The sequence below is a fragment of the Hypanus sabinus genome, unplaced genomic scaffold, assembly GCF_030144855.1.
Source record: "Hypanus sabinus isolate sHypSab1 unplaced genomic scaffold, sHypSab1.hap1 H_5, whole genome shotgun sequence".
Taxonomy (NCBI): domain Eukaryota; kingdom Metazoa; phylum Chordata; class Chondrichthyes; order Myliobatiformes; family Dasyatidae; genus Hypanus; species Hypanus sabinus.
The window spans coordinates 657,256-683,005 of NW_026779046.1; the positions used below are offsets into that span (position 1 = coordinate 657,256).

The window sequence follows — 25,750 nt, forward strand, 5'->3', positions numbered from 1 at the left end:
GGGTGAATTGCAGCTACAAGAGTTGTCACCTACTGTGGATGAAGAGTCAAGACAACATCCAGACCCCCCAGTTAACCAAAGACCACATCCAACCTGGATCTGCTCTCTTCCATCAGGCAGAAGGTCCAGGAATCTGAAAGCACTACCACCAGGGATAAGGACTGTTAGCAGCAGGTCGGAGCTGCTAGAACAACAAGATGGTCTCCTGTTGACTCACAATCAACCTCACTATCACCTTGCACCTTACTGTTCACCTGCACTGCACGTTCTCCGGAAATGTCAGGACTTCTCTTTTGGGAGCAAAGGTAGATGAGAGGCGACTTGGTGCGGGTGAGCAAGATGTTAAGATCCACGAATTGAGTGCATAGCCAGAGACATTTTTCCAGGGCCAAAATGGCTAACATGAGGGAGTGAGGGAATTGGAGGAAGTTCTGAGGATCAGAGTTAGGCTTTTTAAACAGAGAGTGGTGGGTATGCAGGGTGGTGATAGGGGCATTTAAGAAACTCTTACAAAGCAGGGTAGAAGAATGGTGGGAAGAGTCAGATGGATTGTGAGCTGAAGGGACTACTGTGCTGTAATGTTCTGTGTTCAGCTACACGTTAGTCTGCATTCGGTTACTGTGCCCTGTTCTACCTCAATGCACTGTTATACTGATTTGACCTGTATGAACAGAAACAAGCTGTCCATCATACATTGCTATTGCCGTTCCCATTTCACTGAGACACAGGAAGCAAACCTCTCTTTTCAGCTCTTTATTTCATTGGAGGAAATATTTGGAGAGAGCAGATGCTTGGCTCCATCACTTGTATCGTTTCTTCAGGTTTTTTGCTAGACGTTGCATTGCAGGGGACTGGAGGTCCAAAGTACTTGGAGCTTCTCCACTCTTCATGAGCTGCTCATGGGCCTCATCAAACAACTCCTTACCCAGGGCTGCCTTGACTCGATCCCGCCAGGCAGCTAGCTTGGGCCGATCAGCAAATGGGTCAAACCCAACACTCACGGGCTGCAGGAAAGGAAAGACGATAAGTGAGAATCATCAGCCAGCAGCACAGCAAGACGAAGGAATGGTGGGAAAGCTACAGTGAGACTCGAGGGAGCTGTCCACGACAGTGAGACTCGATGGAGCAGTCCAAGACAGTGAGACTCGAGGGAGGTGTCCACGACAGTGAGACTCGAGGGAGCTGTCCATGACAGTGAGACTCGATGGAGCAGTCCACGACAGTGAGACTCGAGGGAGGTGTCCACGGCCGTGAGACTCGAGGGAGGTGTCCACAGCCGTGAGACTCGAGGGAGCTGTCCACGACAGTGAGACTCGAGGGAGGTGTCCACGGCCGTGAGACTCGAGGGAGGTGTCCACGACAGTGGGACTCGAGGGAGGTGTCCACGGCCGTGAGACTCGAGGGAGGTGTCCACGACAGTGAGACTCGAGGGAGGTATCCACGACAGTGAGACTCGAGGGAGGTGTCCACGACAGTGAGACTCGAGGGAGGTGTCCACGACAGTGAGACTCGAGGGAGCTGTCCACGACAGTGAGACTCGAGGGAGGTGTCCACGACAGTGAGACTCGAGGGAGGTGTCCACGGCCGTGAGACTCGAGGGAGCTGTCCACGGCCGTGAGACTCGAGGGAGGTGTCCACGGCCGTGAGACTCGAGGGAGGTGTCCACGACAGTGAGACTCGAGGGAGGTGTCCACGACAGTGAGACTCGAGGGAGGTGTCCACGGCCGTGAGACTCGAGGGAGGTGTCCACGGCAGTGAGACTCGAGGGAGGTGTCCACGGCCGTGAGACTCGAGGGAGGTGTCCACGACAGTGAGACTCGAGGGAGGTGTCCACGGCCGTGAGACTCGAGGGAGGTGTCCACGGCCGTGAGACTCGAGGGAGGTGTCCACGGCCGTGAGACTCCAGGGAGCTGTCCACGGCCGTGAGACTCGAGGGAGCTGTCCACGGCCGTGAGACTCGAGGGAGCTGTCCACGGCCGTGAGACTCGAGGGAGCTGTCCACGGCCGTGAGACTCGAGGGAGGTGTCCACGGCCGTGAGACTCGAGGGAGGTGTCCACGACAGTGAGCCTCGAGGGAGGTGTCCACGACAGTGAGCCTCGAGGGAGGTGTCCACGACAGTGAGACTCGAGGGAGGTGTCCACGACAGTGAGACTCGAGGGAGGTGTCCACGGCCGTGAGACTCGAGGGAGGTGTCCACAACAGTGAGACTCGAGGGAGGTGTCCACGGCCGTGAGACTCGAGGGAGCTGTCCACGACAGTGAGACTCGAGGGAGCTTTCCACGACAGTGAGACTCGAGGGAGCTGTCCACGGCCGTGAGACTCGATGGAGCTTTCCACGGCCTTGAGACTCGATGGAGCTTTCCACGGCCTTGAGACTCGAGGGAGGTGTCCACGGCCGTGAGACTCGAGGGAGGTGTCCACGGCCGTGAGACTCCAGGGAGGTGTCCACGGCCGTGAGACTCGAGGGAGGTGTCCACGGCCGTGAGACTCGAGGGAGGTGTCCACGGCCGTGAGACTCGAGGGAGCTGTCCACGGCCGTGAGACTCGAGGGAGGTGTCCACGGCAGTGAGACTCGAGGGAGGTGTCCACGACCGTGAGACTAGAGGGAGCTGTCCACGGCCGTGAGACTCGAGGGAGGTGTCCACGGCCGTGAGACTCGAGGGAGGTGTCCACGACAGTGAGACTCGAGGGAGGTGTCCACGGCCGTGAGACTCGAGGGAGGTGTCCACGACAGTGAGACTCGAGGGAGGTGTCCACGGCCGTGAGACTCGAGGGAGGTGTCCACGACAGTGAGACTCGAGGGAGGTGTCCACGACAGTGAGACTCGAGGGAGGTGTCCACGACAGTGAGACTCGAGGGAGGTGTCCACGGCCGTGAGACTCGAGTGAGGTGTCCACGACAGTGAGACTCGAGTGAGGTGTCCACGACAGTGAGACTCGAGGGAGGTGTCCACGACAGTGAGACTCGAGGGAGGTGTCCACGACAGTGAGACTCGAGGGAGGTGTCCACGACAGTGAAACTCGAGGGAGGTGTCCACGACCGTGAGACTCGAGGGAGGTGTCCACGGCCGTGAGACTCGAGGGAGGTGTCCACGACAGTGAGACTCGAGGGAGGTGTCCACGACCGTGAGACTCGAGGGAGCTGTCCACGACAGTGAGACTCGAGGGAGGTGTCCACGACAGTGAGACTCGAGGGAGGTGTCCACGACAGTGAGACTCGAGGGAGGTGTCCACGACCGTGAGACTCGAGGGAGCTGTCCACGACAGTGAGACTCGAGGGAGGTGTCCACGACAGTGAGACTCGAGGGAGCTGACCACGACAGTGAGACTCGAGTGAGGTGTCCACGACAGTGAGACTCGAGGGAGGTGTCCACGACAGTGAGACTCGAGGGAGGTGTCCACGGCCGTGAGACTCGAGGGAGGTGTCCACGACAGTGAGACTCGAGGGAGGTGTCCACGACAGTGAGACTCGAGGGAGGTGTCCACGACAGTGAGACTCGAGGGAGGTGTCCACGACAGTGAGACTCGAGGGAGCTGTCCACGGCCGTGAGACTCGAGGGAGGTGTCCACGACAGTGAGACTCGAGGGAGGTGTCCACGACAGTGAGACTCGAGGGAGGTGTCCACGACAGTGAGACTCGAGGGAGGTGTCCACGACCGTGAGACTCGAGGGAGCTGTCCACGGCCGTGAGACTCGAGGGAGCTGTCCACGACAGTGAGACACGAGGTAGGTGTCCACGACAGTGAGACTCGAGGGAGGTGTCCACGACAGTGAGACTCGAGGGAGGTGTCCACGACCGTGAGACTCGAGGGAGCTGTCCACGACAGTGAGACTCGAGGGAGGTGTCCACGACAGTGAGACTCGAGGGAGGTGTCCACGACCGTGAGACTCGAAGGAGGTGAGACTGTCCAGAACATGAGAGTCTGAGAATAGAGAGAGGGGCAGAGGGCGAGACAGAGGAGGAAGGGGGTAAAAGAGGGCAGGAGGGGCAGAGGGTGAGAGAGGGAGGGGACAATGAGAGAGTGAAACCACAAGAGAAAAGAAAGAAAGTGGAATAATTGGAGTGAGGGAAATGGAAGGAGAGGGAGGAGAGAGAAAATGAGTGAAAAAGGAAGTGAGAAAAAGGAAGTGAGAAGGAGAGAAGTGGGAGAGGCAGAGGCAGGTGTTTACTGTAGTGACTGCGTGGAGTTACACAGATGGGGAGTCTGTGCAACATCGAGCTACAAGACGTGATGCCAAATCTGACAGAGGAGGAGGGAGAGGCAGAGCAGTCCATGGCTGAGGTGGGATGGAAGTGTGCTGTATCTGGGAGGCTGGAATGGGAGTATTCCCCTGGGACCGAGCGTCAGAAGTGGAGGGACTGAGAATCTCTGATCGTGGAGCAGAGAACAGTGGGTGGGATGAATGCTTCGTCACGATTTGAGCACCCAGGCTGGGGAGTGAGGACACCTGGCCTTCAGCCCAGGACCCTTGAGGACCGCCGAGGCCACCGAGGAGGGTGTCCAGAGGCTCTAGGCCTCGGTAGTAACCGGTCCTTCCACCTCACCTGCATCAGCTCCACGATTGCGAAGAGGTCGGCCAGGGACACCTCGTTCCCTACGATGAATGGCCTGTCCTGGAGGAACTTGTCTTCCAACAGCTGAATTGAACTCTGCAGGTCCTCCACCGCCTCATCCAGCTGCTCCTTCGGAATTGGCTGGCCCGTCAGCAGAGGGAGCAGACCCTGAGGCAAACAGTGCAGAGGTCAGTCATCCTATTCAATATCAACGTGCCGAGATGGAGTGGCCATAGAAAGGATGTGTCCAATAGTGGGAGGGCACAGCCTCCGATAAAAGGACATTCCTTTAGAACAGAGATGGCAGAGGCTGGTGAATCTGTGGAATTCTTTGCCACAGGTGGCTGTCGAGGCCAAGTCATTGAGGTATTTAAAGCAGTTTAATAGCTTTCTGATTGATAAGGCTGTTAAAGGCCAAAGGGGGATAGTGGGAGAATGGGATTGAGAGGGATGAATACATCAGCCATGTTGGAATTACAGAGCAGACGCAATGGGCAGAAGGGCCTAATGTTGCTCCCATGTCTTGTGGACCAGAGTTCCCTTTCTGTTACTTCCTGCAAACGGGTGTCCCTCTCAGCACACACATTCCTGGAGTGTTCCTGCCTCCCTGTCAAACATATGGTTCGGCTCAACATCGAGGTCCGAAGGACCTGTAATGTGCTGTTGTATTCTAGTGTCTACCATCTGTCCAGTGGGAGATCATTCCTCCAGTCCCCTCTACTCATTACTTGTAAAGACCATAAACTGGTCCGCACTGAAACGGACAGATGGACATTTTACCGTACATCAGGGTGACGAGTGATGTAGGGAACACATTTTACCGTACATCAGGGTGACGAGTGATGTAGGGAACACATTCTACCATACATCAGGATGACGTGTGATGTCGCGTTCGTCCCAACAAGCCCATGCTACCAAATTACATCCATATGACCAGTCACCTGACTAAGCTGTAGGGAAACTGGAAGTCACGGTCTCGGGGAGAACGTACTGACAGTGGGAGAATTGGACTGGGGTTGCTAACTTGGCAGTAAGGATACTCTACTGTGGATGTGCTGTGCAGTGCAATTTGTCGGTATTTGGCCAATGATCAAATACAGCTGTATTTGGGACTAGCACGGGTGAGGGGCTGAGTGGCCTGTTTGCTTGCAGTAGGACACTATGATGATGGTGTTGTGTTAGCAGGAGCAGCCACTCGCCATGGGGGTGGGGGGTCGGTGCTCTGCGTGTGAGCGCAGTCGGGTGAACTGAGATGGCCCAGTTCCAGTGCCACTCTGCAGTGCATTGTAACGGAATAAATCTCAGTCAGAGCCCCTCCCCTGAGCTCAGCAGTGGAGGGGGACGTCATTGAGAGCTAGTGGCAGTATGAGCAGGGGCAATGATGCCACGCACAAAGGTGAGGGCAATCGGAGGCTGTTCCACCGGCACTGTCCGTGTGGACAGCTGAATGGGCCTGGAGCCCAGCTCTGCTCAAGCAGCAAGTCGGTTTGGCTGGGGGGCAGTGGGAGGTGGGGAGGGGAGAGAGGGAATTCCAGACATGGGGACATAGATCTGGGAGTCCAGGGCAATGTGGGAGAGTTTTGGGGCTATTCAAGTTATGCAGAGGAAATGATCTGGCAGTGCAGGTTATACCCTGTATCAGGTAGGAGATACAGAAGCCTGAAGACACACACTCAGCGATTCAGGAACAGCTTTTTCCCCTCTGCCATCTGATTCCTAAATGGACTTTGAAGCTTTCGACCTCACTTTTTTATTATACAATATTTCTGTTTTTGCACATTTTTTAAAATCTACTCAATATACATAATTGATTTCTCTGCCGGTGATAATAAACCTGATTCTGATTCTGATCACTCTTAATGTAGGCCCTGCTCTGAAATACATGCGATCAAACTTCCCAAGCAGGCAAAAGTCGAGTGTGGCACCTCCGAGGGGAGTGCAATGGACCCCAAGAAACCTCACACTCCCCGACCTTTCGAACCCCACCCCGTCTCCCCATTCTCTTCCAGACGGCCTGTGAAAATTCTTAATTATCCCCAACTGTATCACTCGGCCTTGGACTCTGATCTCCTCTCCCTATCTCTCAGATCGTGTCTCTAAAACACCCAACCAGAACCCTGGCTTTGATTCCACCCCTTCCCGAACATCTCTGAGCAGTGTTCCTCCTCCACCAACACCCCGCTGGATTCCAACTGCGCTCTGGCTATTTGGAGCGCTGCCATTTGCTCCAGCACTGGCCCGGGGACTGTTGTCCCTGTGACACACAGAGCAGTGCAGGAACGTACAATTGTACTGCTGTCTCACATTGGGCCCTCCCCAATTCCCCACACCCCTCCCAAATCACCTCATCCCCTTAACCCCCTCCCCAGGCCCTCTCCAATCACCCCCACCCCTCCCCCACAACTCCTCTCTGATCACCCTAAACCCCTCCCCAGCCCCTCTCCAATCAGCTTAACCCCCTACCCAGCCCCTCTCCAATCACCCCTCCCCCCTCCCCAGCCCCTCTCCAATCACCCCCACCCCTCCCCCACAGCCCCTCTCCAATCACCCCTCCCCTCTCCCAAATCCCCTCTCTGATCCTCCTCCCCTCCCCCGCAGCCCCTCTCCAATCACCCCCACCCCTACGCCCCTCCCCCAAATGCTCCTATCTAACCACCCCCTTACGTCAGAACCACATCCTTCCCACTGCCCCTCCCCCCACACAGCCCCTTTCCCATGGCTCTACCAAGGCGAAGGGAGAATGTGTGTGAAAACCTGCAGAAATGTGGAAGCTTGGGGCATTCGGTGAGTGATCCCGGGGCCACTGGACTCTGGCTGGTTGAGCACCAGATGAGCAAATCCTCGTGAAAACCACAGTTTGTTCACGTGGACGATCAGAGTGAAGCCACAGACTCTATTGTTGAAGCACGATCCCTGCAGTTAACTGACAACCCAGCAAAGTTTCAGCGATACCTGCAAACTGAGGCAGTGTGACAGGGCAGGGAAGGGTTAGAGCTGGGGGGGGGGGGGGGGGTGGGGAGGGGCGACTTCGAGGTGATGGGGTGTGGGGTTGGTGGGAAGAGCAGGGTGGTTGGAGGGGAGCGGAGGTGGAGAGTGGGACTGGTTGGAGGAGTGTGAATTGGAAGGAACCATCAAGTTTACCTTGAACCAGAAGAGCCTTGATCCTTGGAACCTAATGGCCGTGTGCTGCCAGGCCAGGTACTCGTCCACACGGGCTCTCAGCTGCAGATCGGAGGGGTACCAGTGGTTGGGGGTCCGGTATTTACCAGCCAGGTACTTCAGGATGGCCACACTGGGAGGGGGGGAGGGGGGGGGGGAGATAGGGAGCATCATTCTCTTATCAGGTTAGCTTCCAGCCAAAATCAACCACCCTCTTCCAGAACATCCAGCAACAGCTCCATCTTGCCCGGTGCGGGGGTGAGGGAGTGCCTCTCTCCATTGTAACTCAGATTGGCATCACTATCCAGCAAGATCCAGACCCCAGGGAGACACAAACACTGACACAAGATCCAGACCCCAGGGAAAGACACAGACAATGACACAAGATCCAGACCCAGGGAGAGACACAAACAGTGACACTAGATCCAGACCCAGGGGGAGTCACAAACACTGACACTAGATCCAGACCCCAGGGAGAGACACAGACAATGACACTAGATCCAGACCCCAGGGAGAGACACAGACAGTGACACAAGATCCAGACCCAGGGGAGACACAAACAATGACACTAGATCCAGACCCAGAGAGAGACACAGACAGTGACACAAGATCCAGACCCAGGGAGAGACACAGACAGTGACACAAGATCCAGACCCCAGGGAGAGTCACAAACACTGACACTAGATCCAGACCCAGGGAGAGACACAGACAATGACACTAGATCCAGACCCAGGGAGAGACACAGACAGTGACACTAGATCCAGACCCCTGAGGGAGAGTCACAAACACTGACACTAGATCCAGACCCAGGGAGAGACACAGACAATGACACTAGATCCAGACCCAGGGAGAGACACAGACAGTGACACTAGATCCAGACCCCTGAGGGAGACACAGACAGTGACACTAGATCCAGACCCCAGGGGGAGACACAGACAGTGACACTAGATCCAGACCCGGGAAGAGACACAGACAGTGACACTAGATCCAGACCCCAGGGAGAGACACAGACAATGACACTAGATCCAGACCCAGGGAGAGACACAAACACTGACACTAGATCCAGACCCCAGGGGGAGACACACACACTGACACTAGATCCAGACCCCAGGGAGAGACACAGACAATGACACTAGATCCAGACCCAGGGAGAGACACAAACACTGACACTAGATCCAGACCCCAGGGAGAGACACAGACAGTGACACTAGATCCAGACCCAGAGAGAGACACAGACAGTGACACTAGATCCAGACCCCAGGGAGAGACACAGACAGTGACACAAGATCCAGACCCCAGGGGAGACACAAACACTGACACTAGATCCAGACCCAGAGAGAGACACAAACACTGACACTAGATCCAGACCCCAGGGAGAGACACAGACAGTGACACTAGATCCAGACCCCAGGGAGAGACACAGACAATGACACTAGATCCAGACCCCAGGGAGAGACACAGACAGTGACACTAGATCCAGACCCCAGGGAGAGACACAGACAATGACACTAGATCCAGACCCCAGGGGGAGACACAGACAGTGACACTAGATCCAGACCCCTGAGGGAGACACAGACAGTGACACTAGATCCAGACCCCAGGGGGAGACACAGACAATGACACTAGATCCAGACCCCAGGGGGAGACACAGACACTGACACTAGATCCAGACCCCAGGGGGAGACACAGACAATGACACTAGATCCAGACCCCAGGGAGAGACACAGACAGTGACAATAGATCCAGACCCCAGGGAGAGACACAGACAGTGACACTAGATCCAGACCCCAGGGAGAGACACAGACAATGACACTAGATCCAGACCCCAGGGGGAGACACAGACAATGACACTAGATCCAGACCCCAGGGGGAGACACAGACAGTGACACTAGATCCAGACCCCAGGGAGAGACACAGACAGTGACACTAGATCCAGACCCAGGGAGAGACACAGACAATGACACTAGATCCAGACCCCAGGGGGAGACACAGACAATGACACTAGATCCAGACCCCAGGGGGAGACACAGACAGTGACACTAGATCCAGACCCCTGAGGGAGACACAGACAGTGACACTAGATCCAGACCCCAGGGAGAGACACAGACAGTGACACTAGATCCAGACCCCTGAGGGAGACACAGACACTGACACTAGATCCAGACCCCAGGGAGAGACACAGACAGTGACACTAGATCCAGACCCCTGAGGGAGACACAGACAGTGACACTAGATCCAGACCCAGGGAGAGACACAGACACTGACACTAGATCCAGACCCCAGGGAGAGACACAGACAGTGACACTAGATCCAGACCCAGGGAGAGACACAGACAATGACACTAGATCCAGACCCCAGGGAGAGACACAGACACTGACACTAGATCCAGACCCAGAGAGAGACACAGACAATGACACTAGATCCAGACCCCAGGGAGAGACACAGACACTGACACTAGATCCAGACCCCAGGGGGAGACACAGACAATGACACTAGATCCAGACCCAGGGAGAGACACAGACAGTGACACTAGATCCAGACCCCAGGGAGAGACACAGACAGTGACACTAGATCCAGACCCCAGGGAGAGACACAGACAGTGACACTAGATCCAGACCCCTGAGGGAGACACAGACAGTGACACTAGATCCAGACCCCAGGGAGAGACACAGACAGTGACACTAGATCCAGACCCAGGGAGAGACACAGACAGTGACACTAGATCCAGACCCCTGAGGGAGATACAGACAGTGACACTAGATCCAGACCCCAGGGAGAGACACAGACAATGACACTAGATCCAGACCCCAGGGAGAGACACAGACAGTGACACTAGATCCAGACCCAGGGAGAGACACAGACAGTGACACTAGATCCAGACCCCAGGGAGAGACACAGACAATGACACTAGATCCAGACCCCAGGGAGAGACACAGACAGTGACACAAGATCCAGACCCCTGAGGGAGACACAGACAGTGACACGAGATCCAGACCCCAGGGAGAGACACAGACAGTGACACTAGATCCAGACCCCAGGGAGAGACACAGACAATGACACTAGATCCAGACCCCTGAGGGAGACACAGACAATGACACAAGATCCAGACCCAGGGAGAGACACAGACAGTGACACTAGATCCAGACCCAGAGAGAGACACAGACACTGACACTAGATCCAGACCCAGGGAGAGACACAGACACTGACACTAGATCCAGACCCCAGGGAGAGACACAGACAGTGACACTAGATCCAGACCCCAGGGAGAGACACAGACAGTGACACTAGATCCAGACCCAGGGAGAGACACAGACAGTGACACTAGATCCAGACCCCAGGGAGAGACACAGACAATGACACTAGATCCAGACCCCTGAGGGAGACACAGACAATGACACAAGATCCAGACCCAGGGAGAGACACAGACAGTGACACTAGATCCAGACCCAGAGAGAGACACAGACACTGACACTAGATCCAGACCCAGGGAGAGACACAGACACTGACACTAGATCCAGACCCCAGGGTGAGACACAGACAGTGACACTAGATCCAGACCCCAGGGAGAGACACAGACAGTGACACTAGATCCAGACCCAGGGAGAGACACAGACAGTGACACTAGATCCAGACCCCAGGGAGAGACACAGACAGTGACACTAGATCCAGACCCAGAGAGAGACACAGACAGTGACACTAGATCCAGACCCCAGGGAGAGACACAAACAGTGACACTAGATCCAGACCCAGGGAGAGACACAGACAATGACACTAGATCCAGACCCCAGGGGGAGACACAGACAGTGACACTAGATCCAGACCCCTGAGGGAGACACACACACTGACACTAGATCCAGACCCCAGGGAGAGACACAGACAGTGACACTAGATCCAGACCCCTGAGGGAGACACACACACTGACACTAGATCCAGACCCCAGGGAGAGACACTGACAGTGACACTAGATCCAGACCCGGGGAGAGACACAGACAGTGACACTAGATCCAGACCCCAGGGAGAGACACAGACAATGACACTAGATCCAGACCCAGGGAGAGACACAGACAATGACACTAGATCCAGACCCCAGGGAGAGACACAGACAGTGACACTAGATCCAGACCCCAGGGGGAGACACAGACAGTGACACTAGATCCAGACCCGGGGAGAGACACAGACAGTGACACTAGATCCAGACCCCAGGGAGAGACACAGACAATGACACTAGATCCAGACCCAGGGAGAGACACAAACACTGACACTAGATCCAGACCTCACGGGGAGACACACACACTGACACTAGATCCAGACCCCAGGGAGAGACACAGACAATGACACTAGATCCAGACCCAGGGAGAGACACAAACACTGACACTAGATCCAGACCCCAGGGAGAGACACAGACAGTGACACTAGATCCAGACCCAGAGAGAGACACAGACAGTGACACTAGATCCAGACCCCAGGGAGAGACACAGACAGTGACACAAGATCCAGACCCCAGGGGAGACACAAACACTGACACTAGATCCAGACCCAGAGAGAGACACAAACACTGACACTAGATCCAGACCCCAGGGAGAGACACAGACAGTGACACTAGATCCAGACCCCAGGGAGAGACACAGACAGTGACACTAGATCCAGACCCCAGGGAGAGACACAGACAATGACACTAGATCCAGACCCCAGGGGGAGACACAGACAGTGACACTAGATCCAGACCCCTGAGGGAGACACAGACAGTGACACTAGATCCAGACCCAGGGAGAGACACAGACAGTGACACTAGATCCAGACCCCAGGGAGAGACACAGACAATGACACTAGATCCAGACCCCAGGGGGAGACACAGACAGTGACACTAGATCCAGACCCCTGAGGGAGACACAGACAGTGACACTAGATCCAGACCCCAGGGAGAGACACAGACAGTGACACTAGATCCAGACCCCTGAGGGAGACACAGACACTGACACTAGATCCAGACCCCAGGGAGAGACACAGACAGTGACACTAGATCCAGACCCCTGAGGGAGACACAGACAGTGACACTAGATCCAGACCCAGGGAGAGACACAGACACTGACACTAGATCCAGACCCCAGGGAGAGACACAGACAGTGACACTAGATCCAGACCCAGGGAGAGACACAGACAATGACACTAGATCCAGACCCCAGGGAGAGACACAGACACTGACACTAGATCCAGACCCAGAGAGAGACACAGACAATGACACTAGATCCAGACCCCAGGGAGAGACACAGACACTGACACTAGATCCAGACCCCAGGGGGAGACACAGACAATGACACTAGATCCAGACCCAGGGAGAGACACAGACAGTGACACTAGATCCAGACCCCAGGGAGAGACACAGACAGTGACACTAGATCCAGACCCCTGAGGGAGACACAGACAGTGACACTAGATCCAGACCCCAGGGAGAGACACAGACAGTGACACTAGATCCAGACCCAGGGAGAGACACAGACAGTGACACTAGATCCAGACCCCTGAGGGAGACACAGACAGTGACACTAGATCCAGACCCCAGGGAGAGACACAGACAGTGACACTAGATCCAGACCCCTGAGGGAGACACAGGCAATGACACTAGATCCAGACCCCAGGGAGAGACACAGACAATGACACTAGATCCAGACCCCAGGGAGAGACACAGACAGTGACACAAGATCCAGACCCCTGAGGGAGACACAGACAGTGACACGAGATCCAGACCCCAGGGAGAGACACAGACAATGACACTAGATCCAGACCCCAGGGAGAGACACAGACACTGACACTAGATCCAGACCCCAGGGGGAGACACAGACAATGACACTAGATCCAGACCCAGGGAGAGACACAGACAGTGACACTAGATCCAGACCCCAGGGAGAGACACAGACAGTGACACTAGATCCAGACCCCAGGGAGAGACACAGACAGTGACACTAGATCCAGACCCCTGAGGGAGACACAGACAGTGACACTAGATCCAGACCCCAGGGAGAGACACAGACAGTGACACTAGATCCAGACCCAGGGAGAGACACAGACAGTGACACTAGATCCAGACCCCTGAGGGAGATACAGACAGTGACACTAGATCCAGACCCCAGGGAGAGACACAGACAATGACACTAGATCCAGACCCCAGGGAGAGACACAGACAGTGACACTAGATCCAGACCCAGGGAGAGACACAGACAGTGACACTAGATCAAGACCCCAGGGAGAGACACAGACAATGACACTAGATCCAGACCCCAGGGAGAGACACAGACAGTGACACAAGATCCAGACCCCTGAGGGAGACACAGACAGTGACACGAGATCCAGACCCCAGGGAGAGACACAGACAGTGACACTAGATCCAGACCCCAGGGAGAGACACAGACAATGACACTAGATCCAGACCCCTGAGGGAGACACAGACAATGACACAAGATCCAGACCCAGGGAGAGACACAGACAGTGACACTAGATCCAGACCCAGAGAGAGACACAGACACTGACACTAGATCCAGACCCAGGGAGAGACACAGACACTGACACTAGATCCAGACCCCAGGGAGAGACACAGACAGTGACACTAGATCCAGACCCCAGGGAGAGACACAGACAGTGACACTAGATCCAGACCCAGGGAGAGACACAGACAGTGACACTAGATCCAGACCCCAGGGAGAGACACAGACAATGACACTAGATCCAGACCCCTGAGGGAGACACAGACAATGACACAAGATCCAGACCCAGGGAGAGACACAGACAGTGACACTAGATCCAGACCCAGAGAGAGACGCAGACACTGACACTAGATCCAGACCCAGGGAGAGACACAGACACTGACACTAGATCCAGACCCCAGGGAGAGACACAGACAGTGACACTAGATCCAGACCCCAGGGAGACACAGACAGTGACACTAGATCCAGACCCCAGGGAGAGACACAGACAGTGACACTAGATCCAGACCCAGAGAGAGACACAGACAGTGACACTAGATCCAGACCCCAGGGAGAGACACAAACAGTGACACTAGATCCAGACCCAGGGAGAGACACAGACAGTGACACTAGATCCAGACCCCAGGGGGAGACACAGACAGTGACACTAGATCCAGACCCCTGAGGGAGACACACACACTGACACTAGATCCAGACCCCAGGGAGAGACACAGACAGTGACACTAGATCCAGACCCCTGAGGGAGACACACACACTGACACTAGATCCAGACCCCAGGGAGAGACACTGACAGTGACACTAGATCCAGACCCGGGGAGAGACACAGACAGTGACACTAGATCCAGACCCCAGGGAGAGACACAGACAGTGACACTAGATCCAGACCCAGAGAGAGACACAGACAGTGACACTAGATCCAGACCCAGAGAGAGACACAGACAGTGACACTAGATCCAGACCCCAGGGAGAGACACAGACAGTGACACTAGATCCAGACCCCAGGGAGAGACACAGACAGTGACACTAGATCCAGACCCGGGGAGAGACACAGACAGTGACACTAGATCCAGACCCCAGGGAGAGACACAGACAATGACACTAGATCCAGACCCAGGGAGAGACACAGACAATGACACTAGATCCAGACCCCTGAGGGAGACACAGACAGTGACACTAGATCCAGACCCCAGGGGGAGACACAGACAGTGACACTAGATCCAGACCCGGGGAGAGACACAGACAGTGACACTAGATCCAGACCCCAGGGAGAGACACAGACAATGACACTAGATCCAGACCCAGGGAGAGACACAAACACTGACACTAGATCCAGACCTCAGGGGGAGACACACACACTGACACTAGATCCAGACCCCAGGGAGAGACACAGACAATGACACTAGATCCAGACCCAGGGAGAGACACAAACACTGACACTAGATCCAGACCCCAGGGAGAGACACAGACAGTGACACTAGATCCAGACCCAGAGAGAGACACAGACAGTGACACTAGATCCAGACCCCAGGGAGAGACACAGACAGTGACACAAGATCCAGACCCCAGGGGAGACACAAACACTGACACTAGATCCAGACCCAGAGAGAGACACAAACACTGACACTAGATCCAGACCCCAGGGAGAGACACAGACAGTGACACTAGATCCAGACCCCAGGGAGAGACACAGACAATGACAGTAGATCCAGACCCCAGGGAGAGACACAGACAATGACACTAGATCCAGACCCCAGGGAGAGACACAGACAGTGACACAAGATCCAGACCCCTGAGGGAGACACAGACAGTGACACGAGATCCAGACCCCAGGGAGAGACACAGACAGTGACACTAGATCCAGACCCCAGGGAGAGACACAGACAATGACACTAGATCCAGACCCCTGAGGGAGACACAGACAATGACACAAGATCCAGACCCAGGGAGAGACACAGACAGTGACACTAGATCCAGACCCAGAGAGAGACACAGACACTGACACTAGATCCAGACCCAGGGAGAGACACAGACACTGACACTAGATCCAGACCCCAGGGAGAGACACAGACAGTGACACTAGATCCAGACCCCAGGGAGAGACACAGACAGTGACACTAGATCCAGACCCAGGGAGAGACACAGACAGTGACACTAGATCCAGACCCCAGGGAGAGACACAGACAGTGACACTAGATCCAGACCCAGAGAGAGACACAGACAGTGACACTAGATCCAGTCCCCAGGGAGAGACACAGACAGTGACACTAGATCCAGACCCCTGAGGGAGACACAGACAGTGACACTAGATCCAGACCCAGGGAGAGACACAGACACTGACACTAGATCCAGACCCCAGGGAGAGACACAGACAGTGACACTAGATCCAGACCCAGGGAGAGACACAGACAATGACACTAGATCCAGACCCCAGGGAGAGACACAGACACTGACACTAGATCCAGACCCAGAGAGAGACACAGACAATGACACTAGATCCAGACCCCAGGGAGAGACACAGACACTGACACTAGATCCAGACCCCAGGGGGAGACACAGACAGTGACACTAGATCCAGACCCAGGGAGAGACACAGACAGTGACACTAGATCCAGACCCCAGGGAGAGACACAGACAGTGACACTAGATCCAGACCCCAGGGAGAGACACAGACAGTGACACTAGATCCAGACCCAGGGAGAGACACAGACAGTGACACTAGATCCAGACCCCAGGGAGAGACACAGACAGTGACACTAGATCCAGACCCAGAGAGAGACACAGACAGTGACACTAGATCCAGACCCAGGGAGAGACACAGACAGTGACACTAGATCCAGACCCCAGGGAGAGACACAGACAGTGACACTAGATCCAGGCCCAGAGAGAGACACAGACAGTGACACTAGATCCAGTCCCCAGGGAGAGACACAAACAGTGACACTAGATCCAGACCCAGGGAGAGACACAGACAGTGACACTAGATCCAGACCCCAGGGGGAGACACAGACAGTGACACTAGATCCAGACCCCTGAGGGAGACACACACACTGACACTAGATCCAGACCCCAGGGAGAGACACAGACAGTGACACTAGATCCAGACCCCAGGGGGAGACACAGACAGTGACACTAGATCCAGACCCAGGGAGAGACACAGACAGTGACACTAGATCCAGACCCCAGGGAGAGACACAGACAATGACACTAGATCCAGACCCCAGGGAGAGACACAGACAGTGACACTAGATCCAGACCCAGGGAGAGACACAGACAGTGACACTAGATCCAGACCCCAGGGAGAGACACAGACAGTGACACTAGATCCAGACCCCTGAGGGAGAGTCACAAACACTGACACTAGATCCAGACCCCAGGGAGAGACACAGACAATGACACTAGATCCAGACCCCAGGGAGAGACACAGACAATGACACTAGATCCAGACCCCAGGGAGAGACACAGACAATGACACTAGATCCAGACCCCAGGGGGAGACACAGACAGTGACACTAGATCCAGACCCCTGAGGGAGACACAGACAGTGACACTAGATCCAGACCCCAGGGAGAGACACAGACAGTGACACTAGATCCAGACCCCTGAGGGAGACACAGACACTGACACTAGATCCAGACCCCAGGGAGAGACACAGACAGTGACACTAGATCCAGACCCCTGAGGGAGACACAGACAGTGACACGAGATCCAGACCCCAGGGAGAGACACAGACAATGACACTAGATCCAGACCCAGGGAGAGACACAGACAGTGACACTAGATCCAGACCCCAGGGAGAGACACAGACAATGACACTAGATCCAGACCCCAGGGAGAGACACAGACAGTGACACTAGATCCAGACCCAGGGAGAGACACAGACAATGACACTAGATCCAGACCCCAGGGAGAGACACAGACACTGACACTAGATCCAGACCCCAGGGAGAGACACAGACAGTGACACTAGATCCAGACCCAGGGAGAGACACAGACAATGACACTAGATCCAGACCCCAGGGAGAGACACAGACACTGACACTAGATCCAGACCCAGAGAGAGACACAGACAATGACACTAGATCCAGACCCCAGGGAGAGACACAGACACTGACACTAGATCCAGACCCCAGGGGGAGACACAGACAATGACACTAGATCCAGACCCAGGGAGAGACACAGACAGTGACACTAGATCCAGACCCCAGGGAGAGACACAGACAGTGACACTAGATCCAGACCCCAGGGAGAGACACAGACAGTGACACTAGATCCAGACCCCTGAGGGAGACACAGACAGTGACACTAGATCCAGACCCCAGGGAGAGACACAGACAGTGACACTAGATCCAGACCCAGGGAGAGACACAGACAGTGACACTAGATCCAGACCCCTGAGGGAGACACAGACAGTGACACTAGATCCAGACCCCAGGGAGAGACACAGACAGTGACACTAGATCCAGACCCCTGAGGGAGACACAGACAATGACACTAGATCCAGACCCCAGGGAGAGACACAGACAATGACACTAGATCCAGACCCCAGGGAGAGACACAGACAGTGACACTAGATCCAGACCCCTGAGGGAGACACAGACAGTGACACTAGATCCAGACCCAGGGAGAGACACAGACAGTGACACTAGATCCAGACCCCAGGGAGAGACACAGACAATGACACTAGATCCAGACCCCAGGGAGAGACACAGACAGTGACACTAGATCCAGACCCAGGGAGAGACACAGACAGTGACACTAGATCCAGACCCCAGGGAGAGACACAGACAATGACACTAGATCCAGACCCCAGGGAGAGACACAGACAGTGACACTAGATCCAGACCCCAGGGAGAGACACAGACAATGACACTAGATCCAGACCCCAGGGAGAGACACAAACAGTGACACTAGATCCAGACCCCTGAGGGAGACACAGACAGTGACGCTAGATCCAGACCCCAGGGAGAGACACAGACAGTGACACTAGATCCAGACCCAGGGAGAGACACAGGCAGTGACACACAATTTGTGCCAACCATTGTACACTTGTTTACACTAACTCTGTTCTCACACGGACTCTGTCAATCATTGTACACTCGTTTACACTAACCCTGTTCTCACACCGACTCTGTGCCAACCATTGTACACTCATTTACACTAACCCTGTTCTCACACTGACTCTGCCAATCATTGTACACTCGTTTACACTAACCCTGTTCTCACACCGACTCTGTGCCAACCATTGTACACTCGTTTACACTAACCCTGTTCTCACACCGACTCTGTGCCAACCATTGTACACTCATTTACACTAACCCTGTTCTCACACCGACTCTGTACCAACCATTGTACACTCATTTACACTAACCCTGTTCTCACACGGACTCTGTCAATCATTGTACACTCGTTTACACTAACCCTGTTCTCACACGGACTCTGTCAATCATTGTACACTCGTTTACACTAACCCTGTTCTCTCACTGACTCTGCACCAACCATTGTACACTCATTTACACTAACCCTGTTCTCTCACCGACTCTGCACCAAACATTGTACACTCGTTTACACTAACCCTGTTCTCTCACCGACTCTGCACCAACCATTGTACACTCGTTTACACTAACCCTGTTCTCACACCGACTCTGCACCAACCATTGTACACTCGTTTACACTAACCCTGTTCTCTCACCGACTCTGTCAATCATTGTACACTCGTTTACACTAACCCTGTTCTCACACCGACTCTGCCAACCATTGTACACTCGTTTACACTAACCCTGTTCTCACACCGACTCTGCCAACCATTTTCCTTTCTTCCTGAAATGGACATTGTGCAGTCATCTTTTCTCAGGAGCTGGGAATAAATCCTTGGGTCTGAGGAGAACCTTCTCTCTGATATCTGCTCTGCCGGCACTGACTGTGCCCTCACCTCTCAGCCAGGATGAAGTCACCATCCTTCAAAGCAGGCACCCGTCGGAGCAAGTTCACTTTGCCAAACTCCTCGCTGAACTGCTGCCCTGCGGAGAGGGAACACGGTGCAGAGTATCTGATCCTGCCCAGCCTGAAACCTCATGCAAGGATTGGGAGAAAGTGGTGGCCGGGGGACTAGACAGATGAAGAGAGGGGGCAGAGACTGGAGTGGACAATGAGGTTGGTAGGGGGTAGGGGGACAGAGAAGTGCCTGGGCAAAGCGGAGGAAGGAAGTGTCAGAGTGGGTTCAATCAATCATGTCATGGTATCTACTGGAAATAGCCTCTGGAAGAAAATGGGGGGAGAGAGAAGAAGTGGAGGAGGAGGGGTGCAAAGGGGAATAGCCTGATGGGAGGGGTTGTGGGCAGGTAAGTGGAGAAAAGTCAGTGGGCAATGGAGCAGTCAAGTGGTGCTGGAGAGATGGTGGGGCTGAAAATGGTGTGGAGAAGAGACGAGGGCTTAACAAAGTGGGCTGTTGAGAGCAGTTGACGGGGTGGGATGTCGGAGGGGTGACGGGGTGGGATGTCGGAGGGGTGACGGGTGGGATCAGGGGGTGACGGGGTGAGATGTCGGAGGGGGTGACGGGGTGGGATGTCGGAGGGGTGACGGGTGGGATCAGGGGGTGACGGGTGGGATGTCGGAGGGGTGACGGGGTGGGATGTCGGAGGGGTGACGGGGTGGGATGAGGGGGTGACGGGTGGGATGAGGGGGTGACGGGTGGGATGAGGGGGTGACGGGGTGGGATGTCGGAGGGGTGACGGGGTGGGATGAGGGGGTGACGGGGTGGGATGTCGGAGGGGGTGACGGGTGGGATGTCGGAGGGGGTGACGGGGTGGGATGTCGGGGGGGGTGACGGGGTGGGATGAGGGGGTGACGGGGTGGGATGTCGGAGGGGGTGACGGGTGGGATGAGGGGGTGACGGGTGGGATGAGGGGGTGACGGGGTGGGATGTCGGAGGGGGTGACGGGGTGGGATGTCGGAGGGGGTAACGGGTGGGATGAGGGGGTGACGGGTGGGATGTCGGTGGGGTGACGGGGTGGGATGTCGGAGGGGTGACGGGGTGGGATGAGGGGGTGACGGGTGGGATGTCGGAGGGGGTGATGGGGTGGGATGTCGGAGGGGTGACGGGGTGGGATGGGGGGTGACGGGTGGGATGTCGGAGGGGTTGACGGGGTGGGATGAGGGGGTGACGGGGTGGGATGTCGGAGGGGTTGACGGGGTGGGATGTCGGAGGGGTGACGGGTGGGATGTCGGAGGGGGTGACGGGTGGGATGTCGGAGGGGTGACGGGTGGGATGTCGGAGGGGGTGACGGGGTGGGATGTCGGAGGGGTGACGGGGTGGGATGTCGGAGGGGGGTGACGGGGTGGGATGTCGAAGGGGGTGACGGGTGGGATGAGGGGGTGACGGGTGGGATGTCGGAGGGGTGACGGGTGGGATGTCGGAGGGGTGACGGGTGGGATGTCGGAGGGGTGACGGGGTGGGATGTCGGAGGGGGTGACGGGTGGGATGAGGGGGTGACGGGTGGGATGTCGGAGGGGTGACGGGTGGGATGTCGGAGGGGTGACGGGGTGGGATGTCGGAGGGGGTGACGGGGTGGGATGAGGGGGTGACGGGTGGGATGTCGGAGGGGTGACGGGGTGGGATGTCGGAGGGGTGACGGGTGGGATGAGGGGGTGATGGGGTGGGATGAGGGGGTGATGGGGTGGGATGAGGGGGTGATGGGGTGGGATGAGGGGGTGATGGGGTGGGATGAGGGGGTGATGGGGTGGGATGTCGGAGGGGGTGACGGGGTGGGATGTCGGAGGGGGTGACGGGGTGGGATGTCGGAGGGGTGACGGGGTGGGATGTTGGAGGGGGTGACGGGTGGGATGTCGGAGGGGTGACGGGTGGGATGAGGGGGTGACGGGGTGGGATGAGGGGGTGACGGGGTGGGATGTCGGAGGGGTGACGGGGTGGGATGAGGGGGGTGACGGGTGGGATGAGGGGGTGACGGGTGGGATGAGGGGGTGACGGGGTGGGATGTCGGAGGGGGTGACGGGGTGGGATGTCGGAGGGGGTGACGGGGTGGGATGAGGGGGTGACGGGGTGGGATGTCGGAGGGGTTGACGTGGTGGGATGTCGGAGGGGTGACGGGTGGGATGAGGGGGTGACGGGGTGGGATGTCGGAGGGGTGACGGGGTGGGATGTCGGAGGGGGTGACGGGTGGGATGTCGGAGGGGGTGACGGGTGGGATGAGGGGGTGACGGGGTGGGATGTCGGAGGGGTGACGGGTGGGATGAGGGGGTGACGGGGTGGGATGAGGGGGTGACGGGGTGGGATGTCGGAGGGGTGACGGGTGGGATGAGGGGGTGACGGGTGGGATGAGGGGGTGACGGGGTGGGATGTCGGAGGGGGTGACGGGTGGGATGTCGGAGGGGGTGACGGGGTGGGATGTCGGAGGGGTGACGGGGTGGGATGAGGAGGTGACGGGGTGTGATGTCGGAGGGGGTGACGGGGTGGGATGAGGGGGTGACGGGTGGGATGAGGGGGTGACGGGGTGGGATGTCGGAGGGGGTGACGGGATGGGATGTCGGAGGGGGTGACGGGGTGGGATGTCGTAGGGGGTGACGGGGTGGGATGAGGGGGTGACGGGGTGACGGGGTGGGATGTCGGAGGGGTGACGGGGTGGGATGTCGGAGGGGTGACGGGGTGGGATGAGGGGGTGACGGGGTGGGATGTCGGAGGGGGTGACGGGGTGGGATGTCGGAGGGGTGACGGGGTGGGATGAGGGGGTGACGGGGTGTGATGTCGGAGGGGGTGACGGGGTGGGATGAGGGGGTGACGGGGTGGGATGTCGGAGGGGTGACGGGATGGGATGTCGGAGGGGTGACGGCGTGGGATGTCGGAGGGGTGACGGGGTGACGGGGTGGGATGTCGGAGGGGGTGACGGGGTGGGATGAGGGGGTGACGGGTGGGATGTCGGAGGGGTGACGGGGTGGGATGTCGGAGGGGGTGACGGGGTGGGATGAGGGGGTGACGGGTGGGATGAGCGGGTGACGGGTGGGATGTCGGAGGGGTGACGGGTGGGATGTCGGAGGGGTGACGGGGTGGGATGTCGGAGGGGTGACGGGGTGGGATGTCGGAGGGGTGACGGGGTGACGGGGTGGGATGTCGGAGGGGTGACGGGGTGGGATGAGGGGGTGACGGGGTGGGATGTCGGTGGGGGTGACGGGGTGGGATGTCGGAGGGGTGACGGGGTGGGATGTCGGAGGGGTGACGGGGTGGGATGTCGGAGGGGTGACGGGGTGGGATGAGGGGGTGACGGGGTGGGATGTCGGAGGGGGTGACGGGTGGGATGAGTGGGTGACGGGTGGGATGTCGGAGGGGGTGACGGGGTGGGATGTCGGAGGGGGTGACGGGTGGGATGAGGGGGTGACGGGTGGGATGTCGGAGGGGGTGACGGGTGGGATGAGGGGGTGACGGGTGGGATGTCGGAGGGGTGACGGGGTGGGATGTCGGAGGGGGTGACGGGTGGGATGAGGGGGTGACGGGGTGGGATATCGGAGGGGGTGACGGGGTGGGATGAGGGGGTGACGGGGTGTGATGTCGGAGGGGTGACGGGGTGACGGGGTGGGATGTCGGAGGGGTGACGGGGTGGGATGTCGGAGGGGTGACGGGGTGGGATGAGGGGGTGACGGGGTGGGATGTCGGTGGGGGTGACGGGGTGGGATGTCGGAGGGGTGACGGGGTGGGATGTCGGAGGGGTGACGGGGTGGGATGAGGGGGTGACGGGGTGGGATGTCGGAGGGGGTGACGGGTGGGATGAGGGGGTGACGGGGTGGGATGTCGGAGGGGGTGACGGGGTGGGATGTCGGAGGGGGTGACGGGGTGGGATGTCGGAGGGGTGACGGGATGGGATGTCGGAGGGGGTGACGGGTGGGATGTCGGAGGGGGTGACGGGTGGGATGTCGGAGGGGGTGACGGGTGGGATGAGGGGGTGACGGGGTGGGATGTCGGAGGGGTGACGGGGTGGGATGTCGGAGGGGGTGACGGGGTGGGATGAGGGGGTGACGGGTGGGATGAGGGGGTGACGGGTGGGATGAGTGGGTGACGGGGTGGGATGAGGGGGTGACGGGTGGGATGAGGGGGTGACGGGGTGGGATGTCGGAGGGGGTGACGGGGTGGGATGAGGGGGTGACGGGGTGGGATGTCGGAGGGGTGACGGGGTGGGATGAGGGGGTGACGGGGTGGGATGTCGGAGGGGGTGACGGGGTGGGATGTCAGAGGGGGTGACGGGGTGGGATGTCGGAGGGGTGACGGGGTGGGATGAGGGGGTGACGGGGTGGGATGAGGGGGTGACGGGGTGGGATGAGGGGGCGACGGGGTGGGATGAGGGGGTGACGGGTGGGATGAGGGGGTGACGGGGTGGGATGAGGGGGGTGACGGGGTGGGATGTCGGAGTGGGTGACGGGTGGGATGAGGGGGTGACGGGATGGGATGTCGGAGGGGTGACGGGGTGGGATGTCGGAGGGGGTGACGGGGTGGGATGTCGGAGGGGTGACGGGTGGGATGAGGGGGTGACGGGGTGGGATGAGGGGGCGACGGGGTGGGATGAGGGGGTGACGGGTGGGATGAGGGGGGACGGGGTGGGATGTCGGAGGGGTGACGGGTGGGATGAGGGGGTGACGGGTGGGATGAGGGGGTGACGGAGTGGGATGTCGGAGGGGTGACGGGGTGGGATGTCGGAGGGGTGACGGGGTGGGATGTCGTAGGGGGTGACGGGGTGGGATGTCGGAGGGAATATGGAGGGGCTGGACAGTTTGACGCGAACTCTACCTGCCCTTAGACTGACGAACTTGAAGTCAAAGGCGATGTTGTTCTTCTTGGCGAAGATGTAGACGGCGCGGCAGGGCTGGGACAGCAGGTCGAGGTAAAGCTCCAGATCCATGGCGCAGGACGGGATGAAACCGGACGAAGGACGAGCACAGAGAGAGGGATTCCTGACCAACAACTCCGAGTCCAAAGATGGAGGAAGTCAGGCCTGTTCAGAGGGAACAGCCTGTCACTGTGGATTGATTCCCCGGACCGGGCTCCGCCTTCGGGAGGGAGGGAACTACCAACGCCCGGACTACCCCGTGAACGCAATTGTAATATGTGGGACTGGGCCAGCTGGAGAGACCAGAGGACAGATGCAAATACAAACGGAGCCTGAGAGAGATGGAGCACACATACAGGCTCAGATCCACTCCGCTATTCCCGGTTATCTGTGCGCGGTTAAAATCCCTTCCCCCGTGTACCATCCCAGCGTTTCTGAAATGATACCATTACTGTTTGGACCCCTCCCCACACTGGGTGAAGAGTATAGATGTCTGGAGTCCCCATTCACTGGGTGACGACGATTTCTGTTTGGACCTCCCCACCCCGACACTGCATCTCAGTGTGGTATGGCAATTGTCCCGTACCGGACCGCAAAGCACTCCAGCGGGTGGTGAAAACTGCCCAGCGGATTATCAGCACCCAATTGCCCACCATTGAGAATATTTATCATAAGCGCTGCCTGGGCAGGGCGAAAACCATTATCAAGGATGCATGACTTTTTACTTTCCC

General features: G+C 57.3%; 1 protein-coding gene across 1 annotated transcript; it reads right to left on the bottom strand.

Moving 5' to 3' along the window:
- Positions 1 to 738: 738 nt before the first annotated feature.
- On the bottom strand, positions 739 to 25,433 carry LOC132386069 (glutathione S-transferase theta-3-like). The gene is made up of 5 exons (XM_059958356.1): positions 24,980 to 25,433; positions 20,123 to 20,210; positions 7,697 to 7,847; positions 4,547 to 4,723; positions 739 to 1,004 (listed from the first exon to the last, which is right to left on the bottom strand). Exons 1-5 carry the CDS (start codon positions 25,089 to 25,091, stop codon positions 801 to 803), a joined length of 732 nt encoding a protein of 243 aa, XP_059814339.1. The 5' UTR covers positions 25,092 to 25,433; the 3' UTR covers positions 739 to 800.
- Positions 25,434 to 25,750: the final 317 nt, after the last annotated feature.